Source organism: Solanum stenotomum, chromosome 6 (assembly GCF_019186545.1).
Source record: "Solanum stenotomum isolate F172 chromosome 6, ASM1918654v1, whole genome shotgun sequence".
Classification (NCBI taxonomy): Eukaryota; Viridiplantae; Streptophyta; class Magnoliopsida; order Solanales; family Solanaceae; genus Solanum; species Solanum stenotomum.
The window spans coordinates 58639380-58657674 of NC_064287.1; the positions used below are offsets into that span (position 1 = coordinate 58639380).

At 34.0% G+C, this 18295-nt stretch overlaps 3 protein-coding genes across 4 annotated transcripts; 2 read left to right on the plus strand and 1 right to left on the minus strand.

Moving 5' to 3' along the window:
* The first annotated feature begins 525 nt into the window (after window positions 1–525).
* Window positions 526–2450, plus strand: LOC125869220 (uncharacterized). Its single transcript, XM_049549789.1, has one exon. It carries the CDS (start codon window positions 593–595, stop codon window positions 2339–2341), a length of 1749 nt encoding a protein of 582 aa, XP_049405746.1. The 5' UTR covers window positions 526–592; the 3' UTR covers window positions 2342–2450.
* Window positions 2451–5738: 3288 nt separating this feature from the next.
* Window positions 5739–12441, plus strand: LOC125867245 (serine/threonine protein phosphatase 2A 57 kDa regulatory subunit B' beta isoform-like). 2 transcript variants are annotated; one of them, XM_049547671.1, is made up of 3 exons: window positions 5739–5852; window positions 6140–7378; window positions 11753–12441. In XM_049547671.1, exons 2-3 carry the CDS (start codon window positions 6254–6256, stop codon window positions 12053–12055), a joined length of 1428 nt encoding a protein of 475 aa, XP_049403628.1. In that variant the 5' UTR covers window positions 5739–5852; window positions 6140–6253; the 3' UTR covers window positions 12056–12441. The 2 variants fall into 2 exon arrangements, with proteins under 2 accessions (XP_049403628.1, XP_049403627.1); XM_049547670.1 differs by having other exon boundaries at window positions 5746–5852; window positions 5986–7378.
* A 1112-nt stretch (window positions 12442–13553) lies between these two features.
* Window positions 13554–16835, minus strand: LOC125867244 (probable pectate lyase 5). Its single transcript, XM_049547669.1, has 5 exons — window positions 16639–16835; window positions 15288–15996; window positions 15007–15198; window positions 14514–14719; window positions 13554–13956 (listed from the first exon to the last, which is right to left on the minus strand). Exons 1-5 carry the CDS (start codon window positions 16776–16778, stop codon window positions 13692–13694), a joined length of 1512 nt encoding a protein of 503 aa, XP_049403626.1. The 5' UTR covers window positions 16779–16835; the 3' UTR covers window positions 13554–13691.
* Between the last annotated feature and the right edge of the window lie 1460 nt (window positions 16836–18295).

Below are 18295 nucleotides of genomic sequence, written 5' to 3' on the forward strand. Positions count from 1 at the left end.
TAGATTTCTATGATAAGTACTAATCAATTGTATCATAAAAATGATGCTCTCCAATAGAATCATATCAATACTATATATGAGTCAGTAATTTTTTATTTCGACCTTATATATGTATTAAAGAATCTAGTACTAATATAAATATCTTAGTGTCACATGTTAAATTACTTTAATAACATAAAAAAATCTTTACATTGTCGGTATATTTTTGAGTTTTAAGTTATATATATCGTTGGTATAAATAATTTTTTACACCATCACATCACCAAAGGATATCTACATCTACATATAAGCCTCTTGAAAGACAATATTCATAATCTATGTCGCTCGAACTCTCAAAAAATGTCAGTGCATTCATGTTAGAATCCTAGAAAACAAATTACCCTTTTTTTTTTTTTGGAGGATTCAACATTTTCAAAGTGTCCGAGCAACATTAGGCTATGACAATGTATACAACTTAAACTTGTTTTATTTCTTATATATGCATGTTGATACACACATATCTATGCATTGCCTCTTTCCAATACACAAAGCATATTCTATTTCACTTCAAACATAGCCTTTGAAACTATATACTAAAAATATTAAAGCCAACATGAAGAACCTAACCCTACAAGTCCTAACAGGAAGATGGTTCATGGTATTTGCCACTGTTCTAATCTTATCAGCCTCTGGTGCTACATACATATTTGGTATATACTCAACTGATATCAAAACTTCGCTCGGATACGATCAAACCACCCTTAATTTACTCAGTTTCTTCAAAGATTTAGGTGGAAATGTTGGTATCCTATCTGGTTTAATCAATGAAGTAACACCCCCTTGGGTTGTCCTTTCATTTGGTGCTGTCCTTAACTTTTTTGGTTACTTCATGATTTGGCTTTCAGTGACTAAAAAAATCCCAAAACCAAAAATTTGGCACATGTGTTTGTACATTTGTGTTGGTTCAAATTCTCAATCTTTTGCTAACACTGGTGCATTAGTTACTTGTGTTAAAAACTTCCCTGAGAGTCGTGGCGCGGTTCTTGGACTACTTAAGGGGTATGTTGGATTAAGTGGTGCAATGTTGACACAAATTTACCATGCCATATATGGTAATGACTCTAAGTCTCTTATTCTACTTATTGGTTGGCTTCCTCCTGTTGTTTCATTGGTTTTCTTGCGTATAATTCGCGTTATGAAGGTGGTTAGAGTTGAACATGAGATGAAAGTGTTTTATAAGTTTTTGTATACATCACTTGGACTAGCTGGATTTCTCATGTTGGTTATTATACTTCAAAAAAAGATGCATTTTAAGCAAATTGAATATGGTTTAAGCACTTCAATTGTTCTGTTTTTGCTCTGTTTACCACTTGTTGTTGTTGTTAAAGAAGAATTTGATTCATGGAAAATCAAGAAACAAGAATTGGAAAGTGTATCACAAGTGAAATTAGTCACTGAGGTGCCAAATTGTGACATATCTCAACTTCAAATGGTGACACAAAGTGATGCAAAAGATCAAGAATGTCGAAGTGAGATTCAAATTCAAGAACATGTTTCTTGTTGGAGGACAGTTTTTCGCGCACCAGATAGAGGTGAAGACTATACTATACTTCAGACTCTATTCAGTATTGACATGTTCATACTATTTTTCGCGACAATATGTGGCGTTGGAGGGACACTAACAGCAATAGACAACTTAGGACAGATAGGGACATCATTAGGCTATCCAAAAACAAGTATTAGTACATTTGTGTCATTAGTTAGTATATGGAATTACTTAGGTAGAGTTGTGTCTGGCTTCTTGTCTGAACATTTCTTGACCAAGTACAAATTTCCAAGGCCTCTTATGCTCACGATAACACTCGTGATCTCTTGTTTAGGCCATCTTTTAATCGCGTTCAACGTGTCTGGGGGCCTATATGTTGCATCTATAGTCATAGGATTTTGCTTTGGGGCACAATGGCCATTGTTATATGCCATAATATCAGAGTTATTTGGGTTGAAATATTACTCAACACTTTATAATTTTGGATCAGTAGCAAGTCCAATTGGTGCATATTTGCTAAATGTGAGAGTTGTTGGCTATTTATATGATAAAGAGGCTAATAGACAAATAATGGCTATGGGAAAAATAAGGAAAATTGGTGAAGATTTGGAGTGTAATGGAGATGAATGTTTCAAATTAGCCTTTTTAATTATTACTGGTGTGACAATTCTAGGGGCATTTGTGTCAATTATTTTGGTATTAAGAACTAGGAAGTTTTATAAGAATGATATTTACAAGAAATTTAGAGAGGAAGCAAAAGTGGCTGAAAAAGAAATGACTATGGCTGCAAATTATGGAGGGCTACTTAAGAAATAATAATAGTTCTGTTAAGGAATTATTATTAATTTGTAATGTAATGTAATATTAATGATTATATATGTAATTTGATATCTAATCATATCTCTAGTTTTCAAGTATCAAATTTTCTTCCACTTGTTAATTGCAATGTTTAACATTTCTTAGTGTAATTTTTTGTTTATATTATCAGTGTGTATTAGTTAAATATAATTAGTTTGAAGTTCGTTAGCAGTATATATGTGTGTGCGTAGTAGTGAAATAAAAAATTTTAGTAAGGAAAATCACTGTAAAGAAGTAGACACACGAAAAAATTCAATCTATATAGCATAATTTTTTTAGCGAAGGATGTAAATTGAAATTCCTTGGACAAGAGTGATTCCGACATTGTGTGTGTACGCGTGTTGGTGTGTTATTTCGTTGTAATCAATCACCTTTATCTATAATAAAAGATTTGAAATTTAAGTAGAAAAAAATAAATCAAATTTCTCTAATCAATCCGATTAAAAGTTCAAGTTCTTTGGAATGAAAGTATTTTAGATTAGTTACATGAGTATATTAAATTAAACTTCTAATAATATTTTTAACTCTTTATAGTAAGTCAATTGATGTGATAACCTCAAAATATAAAATAATAACCTGATATAAAAGTTTAAATTATATTGATAGTGTAAAGTGTAAACAAGTGTTAATCTTTAATTAAACTAGAACTCTTGATTATTTTGATGTATTTATTTTTACCTTTTATTTTTGGGTAACTGTGATTTGTTTGACTTAATTAAGGAGTATCTTAACTCTTAATTAATCTCTGTAAAACTAGTTGTTAGCCATGTTAATTGTCTCAAATATTTTAGTTGTTTAATTGGTACGAGGATAAATTGTTGTGTATTGAGGAGATCTAGATCTAGTTGTAATAATAGTAAAATGTTTTTGCATTGATATAAGGAAAAAATGCATACAAGTAGTTGAATTTTTTTATGATAATTTTACGGCTATCAATAAAAACGTAAAGTTAACAAAATATCACATCAGAATGTAAAAATAAAGTTAGAAATCATATCTGAATGTATCACTTTTTCTTTGTTGATTTACATGCTACATTTTTCATTTTATTTTTGTTTCCCAAAAAGAAAATTATATTTTAAATCTCAAATAATTTAACTTAAAAATTTCATCTACTTAAAATGTCATACAACAATATAGGCCCAAGAAGAGATTTAGGCCCAGCCCACTCTTCTAAATAAAGTTCAGCAAAGCCCAATATTGCTCTATTACGATTAGGGGTGTACAAAACCGAACATAAAACCAAACCAAACTGCAAATCGAGTCAACCCGAAAAAAAACCCGACTAGTGGTTTGGTTTGACTTGGTTTGGTTATGAAAAAAAAAAAAACCCGACTATATTTGGGTTGGTTTGGTTTTAACTAAAATAACCAACCCGACATTATATATATAATTTTAAAATTTTATTTTATACATAAAAATATTTACTTTGATATAATTTTAAATATTTCTTATACTTTTTCATAGTTTTTATCTTTTAATATATTATTTCAAGTTTGAAACTTAGAATTATGAATGGGCCAATAAAGGTTATAGTCCACATATGTTGGTAATTATAATAAGGAAAAATTACTTAAATACACAACATTTTCTTACCTATTCTCAATATTTCCCTACTCTTTTACTAAAATACAAAAATCTCTTATTTTCCCCCAATTCAACTTAACCGGATACTTTATTAGTTTAAGTATTCGCCCGTTATTAATTAAAGTATCCACGCTGCTATATTATGCATCCGCCTGTTAATTAAGTATCCGTGCTGCTAACAACTTAATAATTTAAGTATCCGCCCGTTATTAATTAAAGTATCCGCGCTGCTATATTAAGTACTCACACTGCTATATTATGTATCCGAAAAACACTAAAAAAAGGGATTTTTGGTAATTAATGAAAGAGTAGGGAAAAGAAGTAATTTCTTTCTTATACTATGTCATTTGCCTAATTTTTACTAATAATAAAGCTTAAATCAAAATCAATTCAACACTAAGAATGACAATAATATTGAANAGGTTCAAAATGTACAATAAAATACAATAATTAACAACTTAATATATTAAAGAGACATATAAAAAATGCTTAATATTTAAAATTCTGTGTGTGCCACATAAATTAGAACAAACAGAGTAATAAATATTTTTTTCAAAATTATGTTTAAAAAAAGTACTACAAATCACAATAGCTAAAAATTTAAAATATTTTTAAAATCATATAAAAATTTCAATAACCTCTCAAATTCCATAATATGACATAAATTAAAATTAAAAATATATATATATATATATATTGGGCCCCGTGCTAGCACGGGGTCCTATATCTAGTTTAACTTTAAAATTTCATCCTCTTAAAATGTCATACAACAAGCCCAAGAAGAGATTTAGACCCAGCCCACTCTTCTAAATGAAGTTCAGCAAAGCCCAATATGGCCCATTGGACCCCCCATTCTAGGGGCCCAATATTGCTCTATTAGGATGTAGGAGTCTTGGACATTTTGATAAGTCGGATCTATAAACTTATTTATCGGTCTACAAGGTGTGTCGTATAGGTAAACATTGTATATTTTTACGAGTTATGATGGATGAGTAGCATTTGGTATAATTCATCAATTAATCGTGTTAAATTGATTATAAGTTATAATGTATTCACAAAAAATGTTTATTGTTCAATATTTAAGACTTTATCTTTCACTTTATAAAAAAATATTCTTATTATCTACAAATAATATTCTCTACTTTTTAAAAGATTTTTTAAGCAAGACAAAAATTCAACACCATTCTTTTATGATATTCTATTTATACACTTTACTATGTTAAGAAGGCTATATGTTGTAAAAAAATTATATACAAAGGACTTTTAATTAATTCTAGTTTATCAAGAAAAATCAATCTATAAATATATATCATGCATTTATTTTAATAACATATACTATTATTTACAAGTGGCGTCTGAGACGTGGGTTGTGAGATAAAGAAACTGTTTTCGATATACTCTCGGCTGAAGTTAAAACATATGAATATCATGCATCTATTAATTTATCACAAATAATCCATGTCATAGTATATCCTTACTCAATATTTAATGAAATTATCTGAAAAAAGATATTTTTACGAAGCATAATAATTTACTACTTTTTAGGAAAAGAATTATTTTCATAAACTTTCTTTTTATAATAAGTTCTTACATTTGTTTAAAAAATCTATCCAAGCATATAAATTATAATATTGTAAAGTTTCTCAATTGAGGAAAAAAAAAGGTTTTTGGATTCAAATTTTGAAGTAGCCAAGGCAAAAGAAAACATACTATATTTTTACATTTTTTAAAATTTCTTTTTATTTTTTTCCAAATACGTATAAAATATTTAAAATATTTTATAACCTCAAAATATGCCAGCACATTCACACTCAAAAACTCAAAAAAAGCACAAATGTTCTCTTCTTCTTCATCATCCCTTTCTTCTCGGATCTCTCTGCAGGTACTTTTTTTTTTCACTTTCCCTGTTTGTTTTCTCATAAAAAAAAAAATCAAATCTTGCTCAATTTGTACTTTGAATATATGTTTCTTTATCAGCATTTTTACATGTATGGTTCATATTCACTTTTCTGCAGATGGGTTCTTGATATTTTGCTCCCTTCTGTCATGGATTGTTAAAAAAGTTTTGATTTTTGATATGGGATTTCAGATTCTTGTAGTTTATTAGATTCCTTGAATACCATTTTGAGGAATTTGTGAAAAAGATTGATTTTTTTATTGATTTGCTAGGGATTTGTTTTGATATAATTGTTCTTGTGAAAGAGGTTGTAGGAGATATAATGGTGAATTAGGAGAACGCCATTTGGTTATTTTTGTTTTGTAAGTGTTAATAGATTAAAAGTTATGTTTAAGATAATAAAAAGAGGGAAGAAAAGCTCCAAAGGGGATGCTGTGGAGCCTCCGATACCGAGTTCATTGCCTAATGCGCCTGTTGATCATGCTTCGCGAATAGCAACGTCTGCTGTGGCGTCACAGCATGTTACTTTGGCAAATGCCACACCAGATCCTAGTGTGGTTGAAGTTTTGCCCTTATTGAAGGAGGTTGCTCTTTCCGAACGTCATGTTTTGTTTATCCGGAAGCTCCAAATTTGCTGCGTGCAATTTGACTTCTCGGATACGGTGAAGTGTGCTAGACAAAAGGAGATCAAGAGACAAACACTCACAGAGCTTATTGATTTAGTTCAATCAGGTTCGTGTAAAATGAATGAAATAATGCAGGAAGAGTTGGTTAGGATGATATCTACCAACCTTTTCCGGTGCCTGCCTCCTGCTTCGCATGAGAATACTGGGTCGGAAGGTATTGAGGAAGAGGATGACATGTATCTGGATCCATCATGGCCTCATTTGCAACTAGTGTATGAGTTACTTTTAAGGTATGTGATGTCAACTGAGATGGATACCAAGGTTGCCAAGCGATATCTTGACCACTCATTTGTGCTGAAACTGCTCGACTTGTTTGATTCAGAGGATCCTAGAGAGCGGGAGTATTTGAAGACTATCCTTCACCGCATATATGGGAAATTCATGGTTCATAGGCCATTTATAAGGAACGGGATAAACAATGTATTCTACAGGTTTATATTTGAGACGGAGAGGCATAACGGTATCGGTGAATTGCTAGAGATTCTTGGAAGTGTAATAAATGGATTTGCTCTACCAATGAAAGAAGAGCACAAGTTGTTTCTTGTTCGGGCACTTATTCCACTCCACAAGCCTAAATGTGTTTCTGCATATCACCATCAGCTGTCCTACTGCATTACTCAGTTTGTTGAGAAAGATTACCGATTGGCAGATATCGTCATCAGGGGGCTACTAAAATATTGGCCAATTACTAATTGCGGAAAGGAGGTTCTCTTTCTCAATGAACTGGAAGAAGTTCTGGAAGGTACACAGCCTGCTGAATTTCAGCGCTGTTTGGTTCCCCTTTTCAAGCAACTTGGACGAAGCATCAATAGTCCCCATTTTCAGGTCTGTGAATTCTTACTATCCCTATTCTCAATATTTTTCCATCTCTTATGCATATTCATCATGTGTGAACTGATCATTGCGGATCTTCTTCTTTTTGTGTCTTCATTCTTGTTCTTTGCTCTAAGCTTTTGTAATTTGGTTGCTTGATTTATGCTCTAAAATTTAAGGTCAGTCTTGAAGATATAACCCCTACCCCACCCCCCAAAAAGGGTAATGTGGGAGGAAAGAAGCAAAGCCCACTAAGTAAAGTGGATATTAGTTGAAAGAAGTGAAACTCCACTATCACACCCAAGGGCATGGCCTAGTGGACAATGAAGTGGGCGAGAATCATGAGGTGGCAGATTAAAATCCCAATGGACACAAAAATCTTGGTGATTTTTTCCAATCTGCCTAAGTCTCAATGGGAAGAGTTACCTCGTTCCTGTGCTGGTCAGAGCTAATAGCTACCGCTGGAATTAGTCAAGGTGTGCGCAAGCTGACCCTGACACCACCGTCATAAAAAAGAAGTGAAACTTCGCCATCCTGTTTATCAGAGGAACTAGGTTTTAAGTATAAAATTCATGACTTGATTACTTGAGAAATATGATATTTTGTCTCTATCAGTAAAATTGTATCATTATTTTACGAAAACGAAAAGAAGAAGAAGTTTAGAAGTCCTATTTGGATATCCAAACTGAGGGAATGCAGTTTAGAGATTTCATATCATTTATCTAGATAGAAAACATGAGTCCAACAATATCGCATTTACTTACCAAGTGATCCTAATGATGATATTTGTGCATTTAGCCAATCAATATGATATAACTATATAATAGCTGATGCACTAATAGGTTACCATGTGGAATTATATGTTCCTAAAGATGATAAAACCATTAGAGCAAAGTGATACTTGAGGTACTTCCACCTATAAGGTAAAACTATCACATTTGACTATCAAAGATCCCATCTAATTATTTAAAACTTGATTTAAGATTAGTCAAATGTGTTGACGAATGGCACAATACTGAAACAAGCTGTAACCTTCTTTTTTTTTTTATAATCTTGAGAAAAGGATCATGACATTGAAGAATTATCAAAATTTTGTTCTGAATTGTAAGAAATAAAGGGAAACTGAATCCACATGTTCACTGCTTGAAGTAATTTACCTGATAGCGTTGAGCATCTCATTCTTATGTTCTTCATGTATGGAATACCGTTAGTAGCTTGGAAGTCCTCTGCTTTGAAGATGCATAATTTTCTTTTAGTTTCTGAAATCAAGCAATTATTGAACCAATTAATCTTAAATCTAATTTTGACTTATGGATGTTTTTAGTTTCTAGCATCATAACACATTCTCATTCATGCCCTAGTGCCCCTCAGCGCGCAACTTTGGGAAAAATTAATAGAAAATGAATATGGAATTTGTAGGTAGGCGAGTGCACTTTTACATGAGTATGCTTGATGTTGTTATCTGTGTCTTGATTAGGTAGTTAGTGTAACGAAAAATGTTCATATAAATGAGTTATCTCTTGCTGGCACAAGGATTAATTTGGTGCTTATTGATTGCATACGGCTTTCTTTACTCCCTTTGCTGGTTGGCTGGTAACTTCTAAAAACTTTGTAGCTTGACGGAATAGGATTTAGAAATATAATGCAAGGACAATTCAAAAGAAAAGATTCTAAAGTTATTGCACGTCAGCCTGCTAGTATGGAGCTTAATTTGCAATAACCGAAGTTTGGACAATGTGATAGGCACTATTTTTTGGAAAAAAACTAAGGGGGGCTATATTTCCAGTTAGACGACAGGGAAAATTTTGTTTTCTCTAAATCAAAAACTTTTTTGCTCTTCTTAAACACTGTGCCTCAGACTGGTGCTGGGCTTTCAATGCAGAAGGTTAAATTTGAAGTTTGAATGCTGATAATATTTTGATGCATGAGTTAATGTGCATCAAATATGAGATGACTTTTAGGAGATATCTTAACTAGTTGGCAAGGCAATTCATGCTTAAAGGGACTAAAATTTTGTGGCAGCCGACACGGTCTGGAATTGTAATTGAAGGCTCCAACTTGTCTTCTCTTCTAGTTTCTCAAATGCGATTTCTTTAACCTAAATTGATGATGAAAACTTCCGTCAAAGTTTTACCTATCCAATATTATTAAAAAAAACTACATCAATTGCTTTGCATCAACTAATGACTAGATGATTGAAGGTGAGAAGTCGACAATTTGACTGATTTTGTTTCCCTTTGAAGTAATGCGTAAAGAAGTTTTTCCTTGAAATATAACCTTTCAATCACGGTTCTTTTGGACTAATCACGTTCATAGCTACTATCACCATAATATAATAGAACCGTGATTTGCCATATGAGCCAGCAGTACTTTTACAGAACTTCAGTCTTTGAATAAACTGTGACATACTGCTCTTTCTAGGGTGTTATGATCTAAGGATACTTCCCTTTGTGGCACATTTCCTCAAAGGTTAAACATAGGATTTACTTTTAATATGTTATACTTGACACAGACAACAAAGCATTGTGGATAATCCAGGTGCTTCAATTTGAGAGGCTGAATAGTTTTATTGTGCAGTGTAGACATACCTATTCTTATGATGAAATAAGTAGAAGGATTGTACGTTTTACTCTTGACTTAATGGAGGTCGAGGATAAGGGTAGAAAGTTAGTACTTAGCCGCGTGTTGTCGGACTGCTTGTGGGAAAGGCAGGGGGCTAGCCTCCTCTCCACTTCTCCTTATCAGTAGTAATATTTAGTAATCACGTAGTTTCTTTTCTTCCGTGTGTTTATTACTATTTGTTGCTTTATTTGTTTTTTATCCTGTTACTATGTCGTCTTATTTGTTGACAACCCTGCTTCGAATTCTTCTCTTCTTTTGAGACGAGGCTCTATCTGAAACAACCTCCCTACCCTGCAAAGGTAGGGGTAATCTGTGTACATCCTACCCTCCTCAGACCCCACTTGTAGAATTGCACTAGGTATGTTGTTGTTCTTGTACTCCCGACTTATTGGGTTGGCCATGCTTAGTTAAGCTAGTTAAGCACTTCTATCTTCCGTTTGATTGTAAAGTTGACTAACATAAGATTTGATGGATATATGATGGTGAGACTTCACTTTTCTTAAGCAATTTCCTATATCCATATGTTGATGTTTGAGTGCTTTCACTTTTGAGCACTTAATGCACTGCGAGAAACTGAAATTCAAGCACTCAGCAGACGAGCAGTCTGTGCAACATTCTAGCAAGGGCTTAGAATAAGGGCAGATAGAGAAGGTCTAAGTTTATTAGGATATGTATCAGTTGCCGTTTTATGTCTTTTTTTGTCTTGCCTCCTTGGAGTGTCCATGCTTCTCAGGTTTCTATGGATGAATTAGATATCCTAAAATGAACCAGTTCACTAGTCAAAAGTTAGTCCCTTATTCACACTTTCTAAGAATTCTCAGTCCTGTCCATTGTATGTACGATGATTGAGTTGTTAAAACTTAAATGTGATACTGTAAAAAATGATTCAAATATGCCAAGCTTGATGAACAGGAACGCGTCATTACTGTTTCTGGTACATTTGTTGTTTCATGTTATCTACATGACAGCTATATGGAGGTTACAACAACAATATCCCAGTGTAATCCCACAAGTGGGGTGTGGGGAAGGTAGAGTGTACACATACCTTACTCCTACCTTGTAGAGATAGAGAGGTTGTTTCCAATAGACCCTCGGCTTAAAATAAAGCATATCCAAGCAGTTTGAAGAAGGGAATACAGAAATAAGAGCATTAACAACAACAAAATAATGTGAAATGAAGAGAATAATTTTGATGCATTTCTTGAATGCCTGGATGGCGATGTTATGCAGCGTTCTGTTATTGTAAAATTGAGATTCTAGCATGTAGAATATACTGCTGCTACTTACTCTGATTTTTAGGCCGTACTTCAGCATATTGATACTTCATCCAGTCATGAGTACTGCAACCATTTTCTTAGCTTGAGCTTATGGATAGTCAAACTACATACAGTGAATGCAGTGTGTGACATGTTATTCTGAAATGATATGCGAGTTCCTATTTCTTTTGTATTTTATGCCATGAAAACTAAGGTGATCGGGATCGTATTAGCTGACCATTTAACCACCCAACATATGCTCACATATGGCAGTTTTAGATGTAATAAAAATGGTAGGCTTAGACAGGGTACTTGCTGAAGACCATTGGGAGATGACCTATTATCTGAAAATAGTTGCTGTATTTGAAATGCATGATATCATTATTTATTTTGTATGGCGTCTCATATTGGTCTGTAATAGTCTGTTTCTCCAAATGTTTCTTGTGTCGTTTGATTCAGAAGGTTGCATGAAAATGAGATCATGATCCAAAGATTTTGTGCATGGCAGGTTGCTGAGCGAGCTCTGTTCTTATGGAACAATGAGCATATAGTAGACTTGATCGCTCAGAATCGACGTGCAATTTTGCCAATCATCTTTGAGCCATTAGAAAGGAATATGTATGGTCACTGGAATCAGGCAGTCCACGGGTTGACCTCTAATGTCCGGAGAATGTTCTTGGAGATGGATTCAGAACTTTTTGAGGAGTGTGAAAAGGAATACAATGAAAAGGCAGCTGGTGCCAGCGGCCTTGTGGAGCAGCGTGAGCGAGCTTGGAAAAAATTGGAAGAAGCTGCTTCAATGGTCGGGTAGAACGTGTTGCAACAGCATATCGAGTCCAGCTGAGCCCCGCACAAGCAGTACTCCTCTGTGTAGAACATCTCAAACTGCCTAATGATGGTTTTTGACTTTGCAAACTGAAGATGAATCGCTCCAAAGTTTTTTCCGTGCTTCCTGCTGCTTTTCCATAATTTGAGCGAGGCAGGCTGAAGGTATGGGCATTGTGTTATCTTTCCTTGACAGACATAGTGTGAAAGTTTTGTTTATTTTAGCTATTCTAAGACGATTATTCTTTATCATTTTAGGACTAACAAATAATCAAATTTCTGGTCTTGTGATCACCCCTACCCTCCCACTACCTTCCTCTAGGAAAAGGAAAATGGGATACAGAAATATATTCTTCCATCGTTTCTTTGTTGCCCGTATTTTTGTCTGAAATGTTTTTCAATAGTGATGATATGCTTGTTGATCGATTTTTTTCTCTTCTTCTGTTGCCCCAAGCAATTTATTTGTAGCAACTTCCTGAAAGTTCTTTATGGCAAGCAATATCTTCAAGGTTTCTACTTGTTCTCCGACCCCCGACCCCTATTCCAGCAACTCTGCCTCCCAAAAACAATTAAAGGAGAAAAGTAAATGTGTATGTATTGCTGTTGGGACTTGGGAAATAATGTTCAGTGTTGTCAAAGGAGCCTTGAAGCAAGGCGCAAAACATGTTGAGCGCTTCAATATCGTTATCAAGGGTCTAAGGCATATGTTTCCTTGCCAATGATCATAATTCTGAAGAGGCTACACTAAACAATTGATATTTCAATTTAATGCAAACACTTCATCGTTGAATTTTTTCAATTTCTTTGTCCTAGATTTGTTATTTATTCTTATAATTATTAGTCTAGGACTCCATATACATATTTATACTTTTTCTTTATTTGCACCTTTCTTTGTTAACCTCACACATTATTTGTGCTTTGCACTTAAAGCCCCAACGAACTTAAGAGTTTTTTGTGTTCTTCACCTTTCATAACACTCATAGCGTCTATATATAAGAATTATCGTTTCTTCACTTTTTTCTTGGTGGGGAAAGGGAAAGAGGGACTGGGAGTTGAAGAGAGAGAGGTTAAAGAGTGGAACTGTGAACAGGGTAGCGTTCCAACTATAGCACGATACGAGTTATTCATAACAATAACTGCTTAGAGTATCGGTTTCTGACTACACATGGAAACCTTTGAGATTTTCTTGGTTATGTTTGGCCTCATTTAGTTGAGAGAATCATGAACTATTAAGTATTAACAAACCATTTAGCTATCCAAGGAAAGATGTGATAGCACTAGAAAAGTTCTAAGCATTTTTAGCCCCAATAGTTGGCCTTTGATTTGATTGATCTTCGAGGAACTAATGTTGCAATGATCATAAGTTTGAGGTTTAAGCGTTTGGTAGACGTGTGAGTCTGCAAGGTGGTACTACTCCCTCCCGTCCAAAACTAAGTGTCGTTTTAGGAAACCAAGAAACCTTTGCTGCAACAAATATGATCTGTACAATTTCTAAAGGGTATAATCCCTCTTGATGTTACTATCAATTAACTATGTACAAGAAGTGGGAATCCTTGATACTGATACTGTTAAGTAGAAAATTTTCTTTTAGTACATTCTTTGTTATAATAATCATTCGTAGATTACTGTAGTATGAGTGATAATGGTAATGTTAATAGCCCAACATTGTTGGTGATTATATACAAAATTAGAAGAGAAAACAAGATGTTGGTGGTTGAACTTGAAGGTGATGATGTTGATGATCCTGCCGATGCAACGCTCCCAAATACCTTTTCTAAGAAACCGCCATCACCATCGTTAGACCTTGAAGGTCTAACACTGCTGCTCCGGTTGGCGGTAATGGTTGTTCTGGTTCTCCCACCAAATGACATGGCCACAGTGGTATCCCTGTTGTTTAACAGAAGACTTCTTTTACCATTTTATACTGGCATTTATCAAATGACTAGAGCTGATATCAGTCTATAGATGGCTTTGTTATGCTAGCAGGAGACTAGAATAAATTTGATTTTTTTTGCAAGGGGGAGAGGGTCTTGCTCCCCAAGGGCTAGTGGTGCACGGTATGAAACTCTGTAGATAATGGGGCCGACCCTCATTCTCCACTTAAATACCAGACTTTTATCAGCGGCAGGATTTGAACCCCTGACATGTGCCTAACCCACACATCATATGTTTGTCACGAGTTGGAACCTTGTTGTAGACAAGCTTGGTCTTTAAGTGGAGAAGGGTAGAGAGCCGGACTTATTATAAACCGATCGAGCACTATATGTCATAAACAACACCTTGTTTCATGTTCATTTTCTCCAACTAGGAGTTGGGAAATGAAAATGCTGAAATAGTTCGATTATTCATCGAGTTTCTAACCGTGTGACCACTAACCCTCGAAGATTTCTCAATTATAAAAAAGTGTTTGGTTGGGGGGGGGNGGGGGGGGGGGGGGGGGGTACCTGGGGACACCAATAACACCAGCATTCATGGTGAGTTGATCAATGAGAAATGCAGATTTAGGCTCCATGCTTGATGCCAAGGCATATTGGTTGCTAATTCCATCACCTGAAGGAACAAAATATGCTCCATTTACCATTTCATCCCCTTCTGTCCTCCAGTTCCACTCTGTCCAATCCCTCTCGTCCACGTCCACACGCTTCGTCACCTATGAGTACAAACTCGATTTTCAATGACCTTATCGTTCAAATTTAAAGAATTTTTTCTCACGTCAAGGAGATTCAACATGTAACATATAACTAGAAAAACTCATTTCCCCTCCCTCCATTTGCATAGTATAATTTTACAACAAAAGGATTTTTAATTGAACTTCAATCCCTTCAAAACTTTTCATCTGCCCAAGTCTTGATGAGCAAAATTATATGATACGATAGACTAGTCAAGGCACATTCAACTCAAGCTGGTTCAGACACGACGATTATCTATGAGAATTACCTCTTTGGCATTTGGATCTGTTGGTGCAGTAAAACGATTGCCTTGGCTATTAATTGTGGGATTAGCACTTCCACCAATTGCATACATTTGCCATTCTGTAAAATCATTGTTTACTACATGTATATATCCTCTTCTACACCTTGGCATTCTTTGTACTAATCCTTCTCCAAAATGATTAAATGCTATTGTCACCTAATAAATTCACAAATCAAACATGTTACTCGAACTCTTCAAAACTGTTGATAGGTGTGTATCAACTCTTTACGAATAAAAAATCTAACCTGCATACCAACATCGGCTACGTATCGATCGTCGTGTCCCAAAAGCATAACTTTGTCATGGTGAGTGAAATAACTATTAGATATAGTAATAGCAGTTGATCCCATGATAGCATCAATTAAGCCATCAGTACAATGAGACAAAGCACAATGATCAATCCAAATATTTCTTGAACTATAAATTGATATTCCATCACCATCAGACATTCCTCTCCATCCAACTTGTGTTGTACTTTGTCTTATGTTACTATTACCTGATGGTACACAATTGTATATATGTATATTATGTATAATCACATTTGTAACATATTGTAACGTTATACATCCACCACCCGTGACGTGGACGTTCGCGCCACGTCCGTCTATGGTCTTGTAATTGTTGATCATAAGCTCGTGTTTGAGCTTTATGATCATGTCTCCGGCAAAGGTGATCCAGAGGGGCTCCTCCTGGATCACCGCGTGCCGGAGGGTTCCAGGGGTAGGATTCACGGTGTCAAAGTCGGAGGGATCGCTAACCAAGTAGTACCGGCCACCTTTCCCTCCGACTGCACCGTGACCAAACCCAATGGCGCAATCTGCGAGCTGCTGGCGGTTGTTGACCCAATTCGGGTCGCACCTCCAGCAGTCGTCGATCGGATTGCCCGTTAGACATTGGTAATTTATTACTGTTGTATCAAATATTTGCCTTCTTGATATGGATTCATTGATCCTCCTGTACAAATATGGAAAAATATATATAAGATATAGTACTATGGACTCGATAGAACTCAATAACTTAGGTTCAAATCCTTTATTTTGTGTTATTACCTATAAATAATCTATTCGGAAACTAGTAAGCAAAAAAGAATCATATTTCAGAACTCATAAACTAAAAATTTCGATTCCGCCTCTATTACTCTATGTAGAAATGAGCAAAACCAAGATTGCTTTTTTTTCCCCCTTAATGTAATGTGCATAAACAGAGATACCCAGTTGATAAAATGCAGAAATAAAATCAAAACTTAGTTGAAACAAAATGCAAAAATGAGCTAAACCAAGATTGATTTTTTTTTATTTTTAGAGTTAACGGTTAAAAACACATCCAAAGTATTTCGATTTTTCGAGTTTTTTACATGAACTATCATGTTAGTGTATGCCAATTATCCGTTTGCCCTTTTCCTACCTGAAATATCTTTCACCAATCTTTCAAGTAGAAAAAAGAGAACAACTGATAATTGAGATATGTTTTGATAAATAATCGTGATAGTTCAAGTAAAAAACTCATAACCTGAATGATCATTCAGGTATGAAACTCGAAAAACAAAATCCAATTGAGAAAGATCAAGAATGATAAATTATTTTGAGGTAATTTCACCTGTTTACTTGTTGAACAATAGATTCAGGAAAAGGATGTTGATGAGGAAGTGTAAGATTATTGAAAGTAGCTATAATTAGTGAAGAAAATGACAAGATTAAGAAGAATGAAAGAGAGAGAATGAAAGTATTAGAAAACATTGTTGAATAATTGATGAAGTTGTATTCTTGAAATTTTGTACTACTAATGATTCCTTCTTGTTGAATTCTCTCTTAGGAAACTTGAGAAAATTGTAATGTCTATTATATACTATATAATAGATGTAATAAAGTTGACAAATTATTAATTTTAAAAAAAAAATGTTTTGTACTAGGGGTCTTGGATTTAATAGGGGTATATTTTTTGCTAGTATATTTGATGAAGAAGAAAGAAATTTTGGAATGGTGGCTGTGATGTTGATAATAGCCCCCCAAAAAAATATTCCCATTGAAAAGGATTTTGTGGCTAGAAAAGGAAGTTTGAAAAGGAATAGAAGATAGAGACTCTGGATGGTTTGGTACGTGAGATAAAGAATAATAATTTCAGAATAAAATTTAAGGTTAATTTTATTTTATGTTTGGGTTGAGGTATTAATTGATTTCAAGATTATTTAATTTGTTTGTAGTAAAATGGTGGGATTACTATTCATACATAAGGTGGGATCGATAAAATAATCATCTTGAATTATCCTAAAACATGAGATATTCTTATTTATTTCGTTTCGCATATCAAATGACTCTGGTTTTTTTTCGTTTTTAAATGTTTGCGTTAAAGATCACAAACATATTTTAAGTATTCTGATTTTTTGAGTTTCATACTTGAATTATCAAATGTGTGAGTTTTGTTTTAAAACTATTTATTAAAACACACATCAATATCAGTTGTTCCTATCTGAAATATTACCATTGTTCAAATGCAGAAAAAGAACTATTGATAGTTGAGGACGAGGTGTGTTCTAATAAATACTTAATGATAGTTTAGATAGAAAAACTCGCATATATCTGATAGTTTAGGTATAAAATGTGAAAAATAAAAATATTTTAGATATTTTTTTTATTTTTGCTCTCATTTGCAAATTGCAGCTTTCCTCAGTCTCTTACATTCCTTTTCTTGCATCTTAATTATTCTAGGAGTAATTAATTTCATAAAGAAAAGTTTAGATTTTTATCCAAGAAAGCGGCTAATACAAAATGTACAAACATCTCCTTGCTTATTTTATTCCCTTTATCCATTAGTATACGAGAAAAAACAGAGTTTTGGAATAACGATAAAGTTATATACAAGTCGTAAATTCAGCTACTGAATCAATTTATATTTACAATTGTATCAAGATAGACCGTCTATATCACACATGTTTGGGTGCAATTGTTCCTTTAACCTTACGTGTGAACGTGAGACACTTTTTATGCATTTTGTATCCATCAAATTTCGCGTCTCCTTATTTAGGACTAGTAAAGGAAGATACAGGTTTTTCTGTTCCAAGATTTGAATATGAGACTTAGGATCAAGCGTAACAAAATTTTATCCGTCTCACCACACTACTCGATGATTCGAGTTTTGTGGATGTATTAATTAGTTGTTAAAGGTTGAAAAGGTGCTTTTGGCTCTACTTTTGGAGTTGAGATTCTTTGCTGAAATAGAGAAAAATTATGGAGGTTAACATCTCTGAATCTGGACA

Excerpts from the sequence above, each read along its gene's own strand:
- LOC125869220 (XM_049549789.1), top strand. The coding sequence starts at position 593 with ATGAAGAACCTAACCCTACAAGTCCTAACAGGAAGATGGTTCATGGTA.
- LOC125867245 (XM_049547671.1), top strand. The coding sequence starts at position 6,254 with ATGTTTAAGATAATAAAAAGAGGGAAGAAAAGCTCCAAAGGGGATGCT. Across the intron at positions 7,379-11,752 it reads TCAATAGTCCCCATTTTCAG|GTTGCTGAGCGAGCTCTGTT; the intron begins GTCTGTGAATTC and ends TGTGCATGGCAG.
- LOC125867244 (XM_049547669.1), bottom strand. The coding sequence starts at position 16,778 with ATGTTTTCTAATACTTTCATTCTCTCTCTTTCATTCTTCTTAATCTTG. Across the intron at positions 15,997-16,638 it reads ATTGTTCAACAAGTAAACAG|GAGGATCAATGAATCCATAT; the intron begins GTGAAATTACCT and ends ATATTTGTACAG. Across the intron at positions 13,957-14,513 it reads GGTGTTATTGGTGTCCCCAG|GGATACCACTGTGGCCATGT; the intron begins GTACCCCCCCCC and ends GTTAAACAACAG.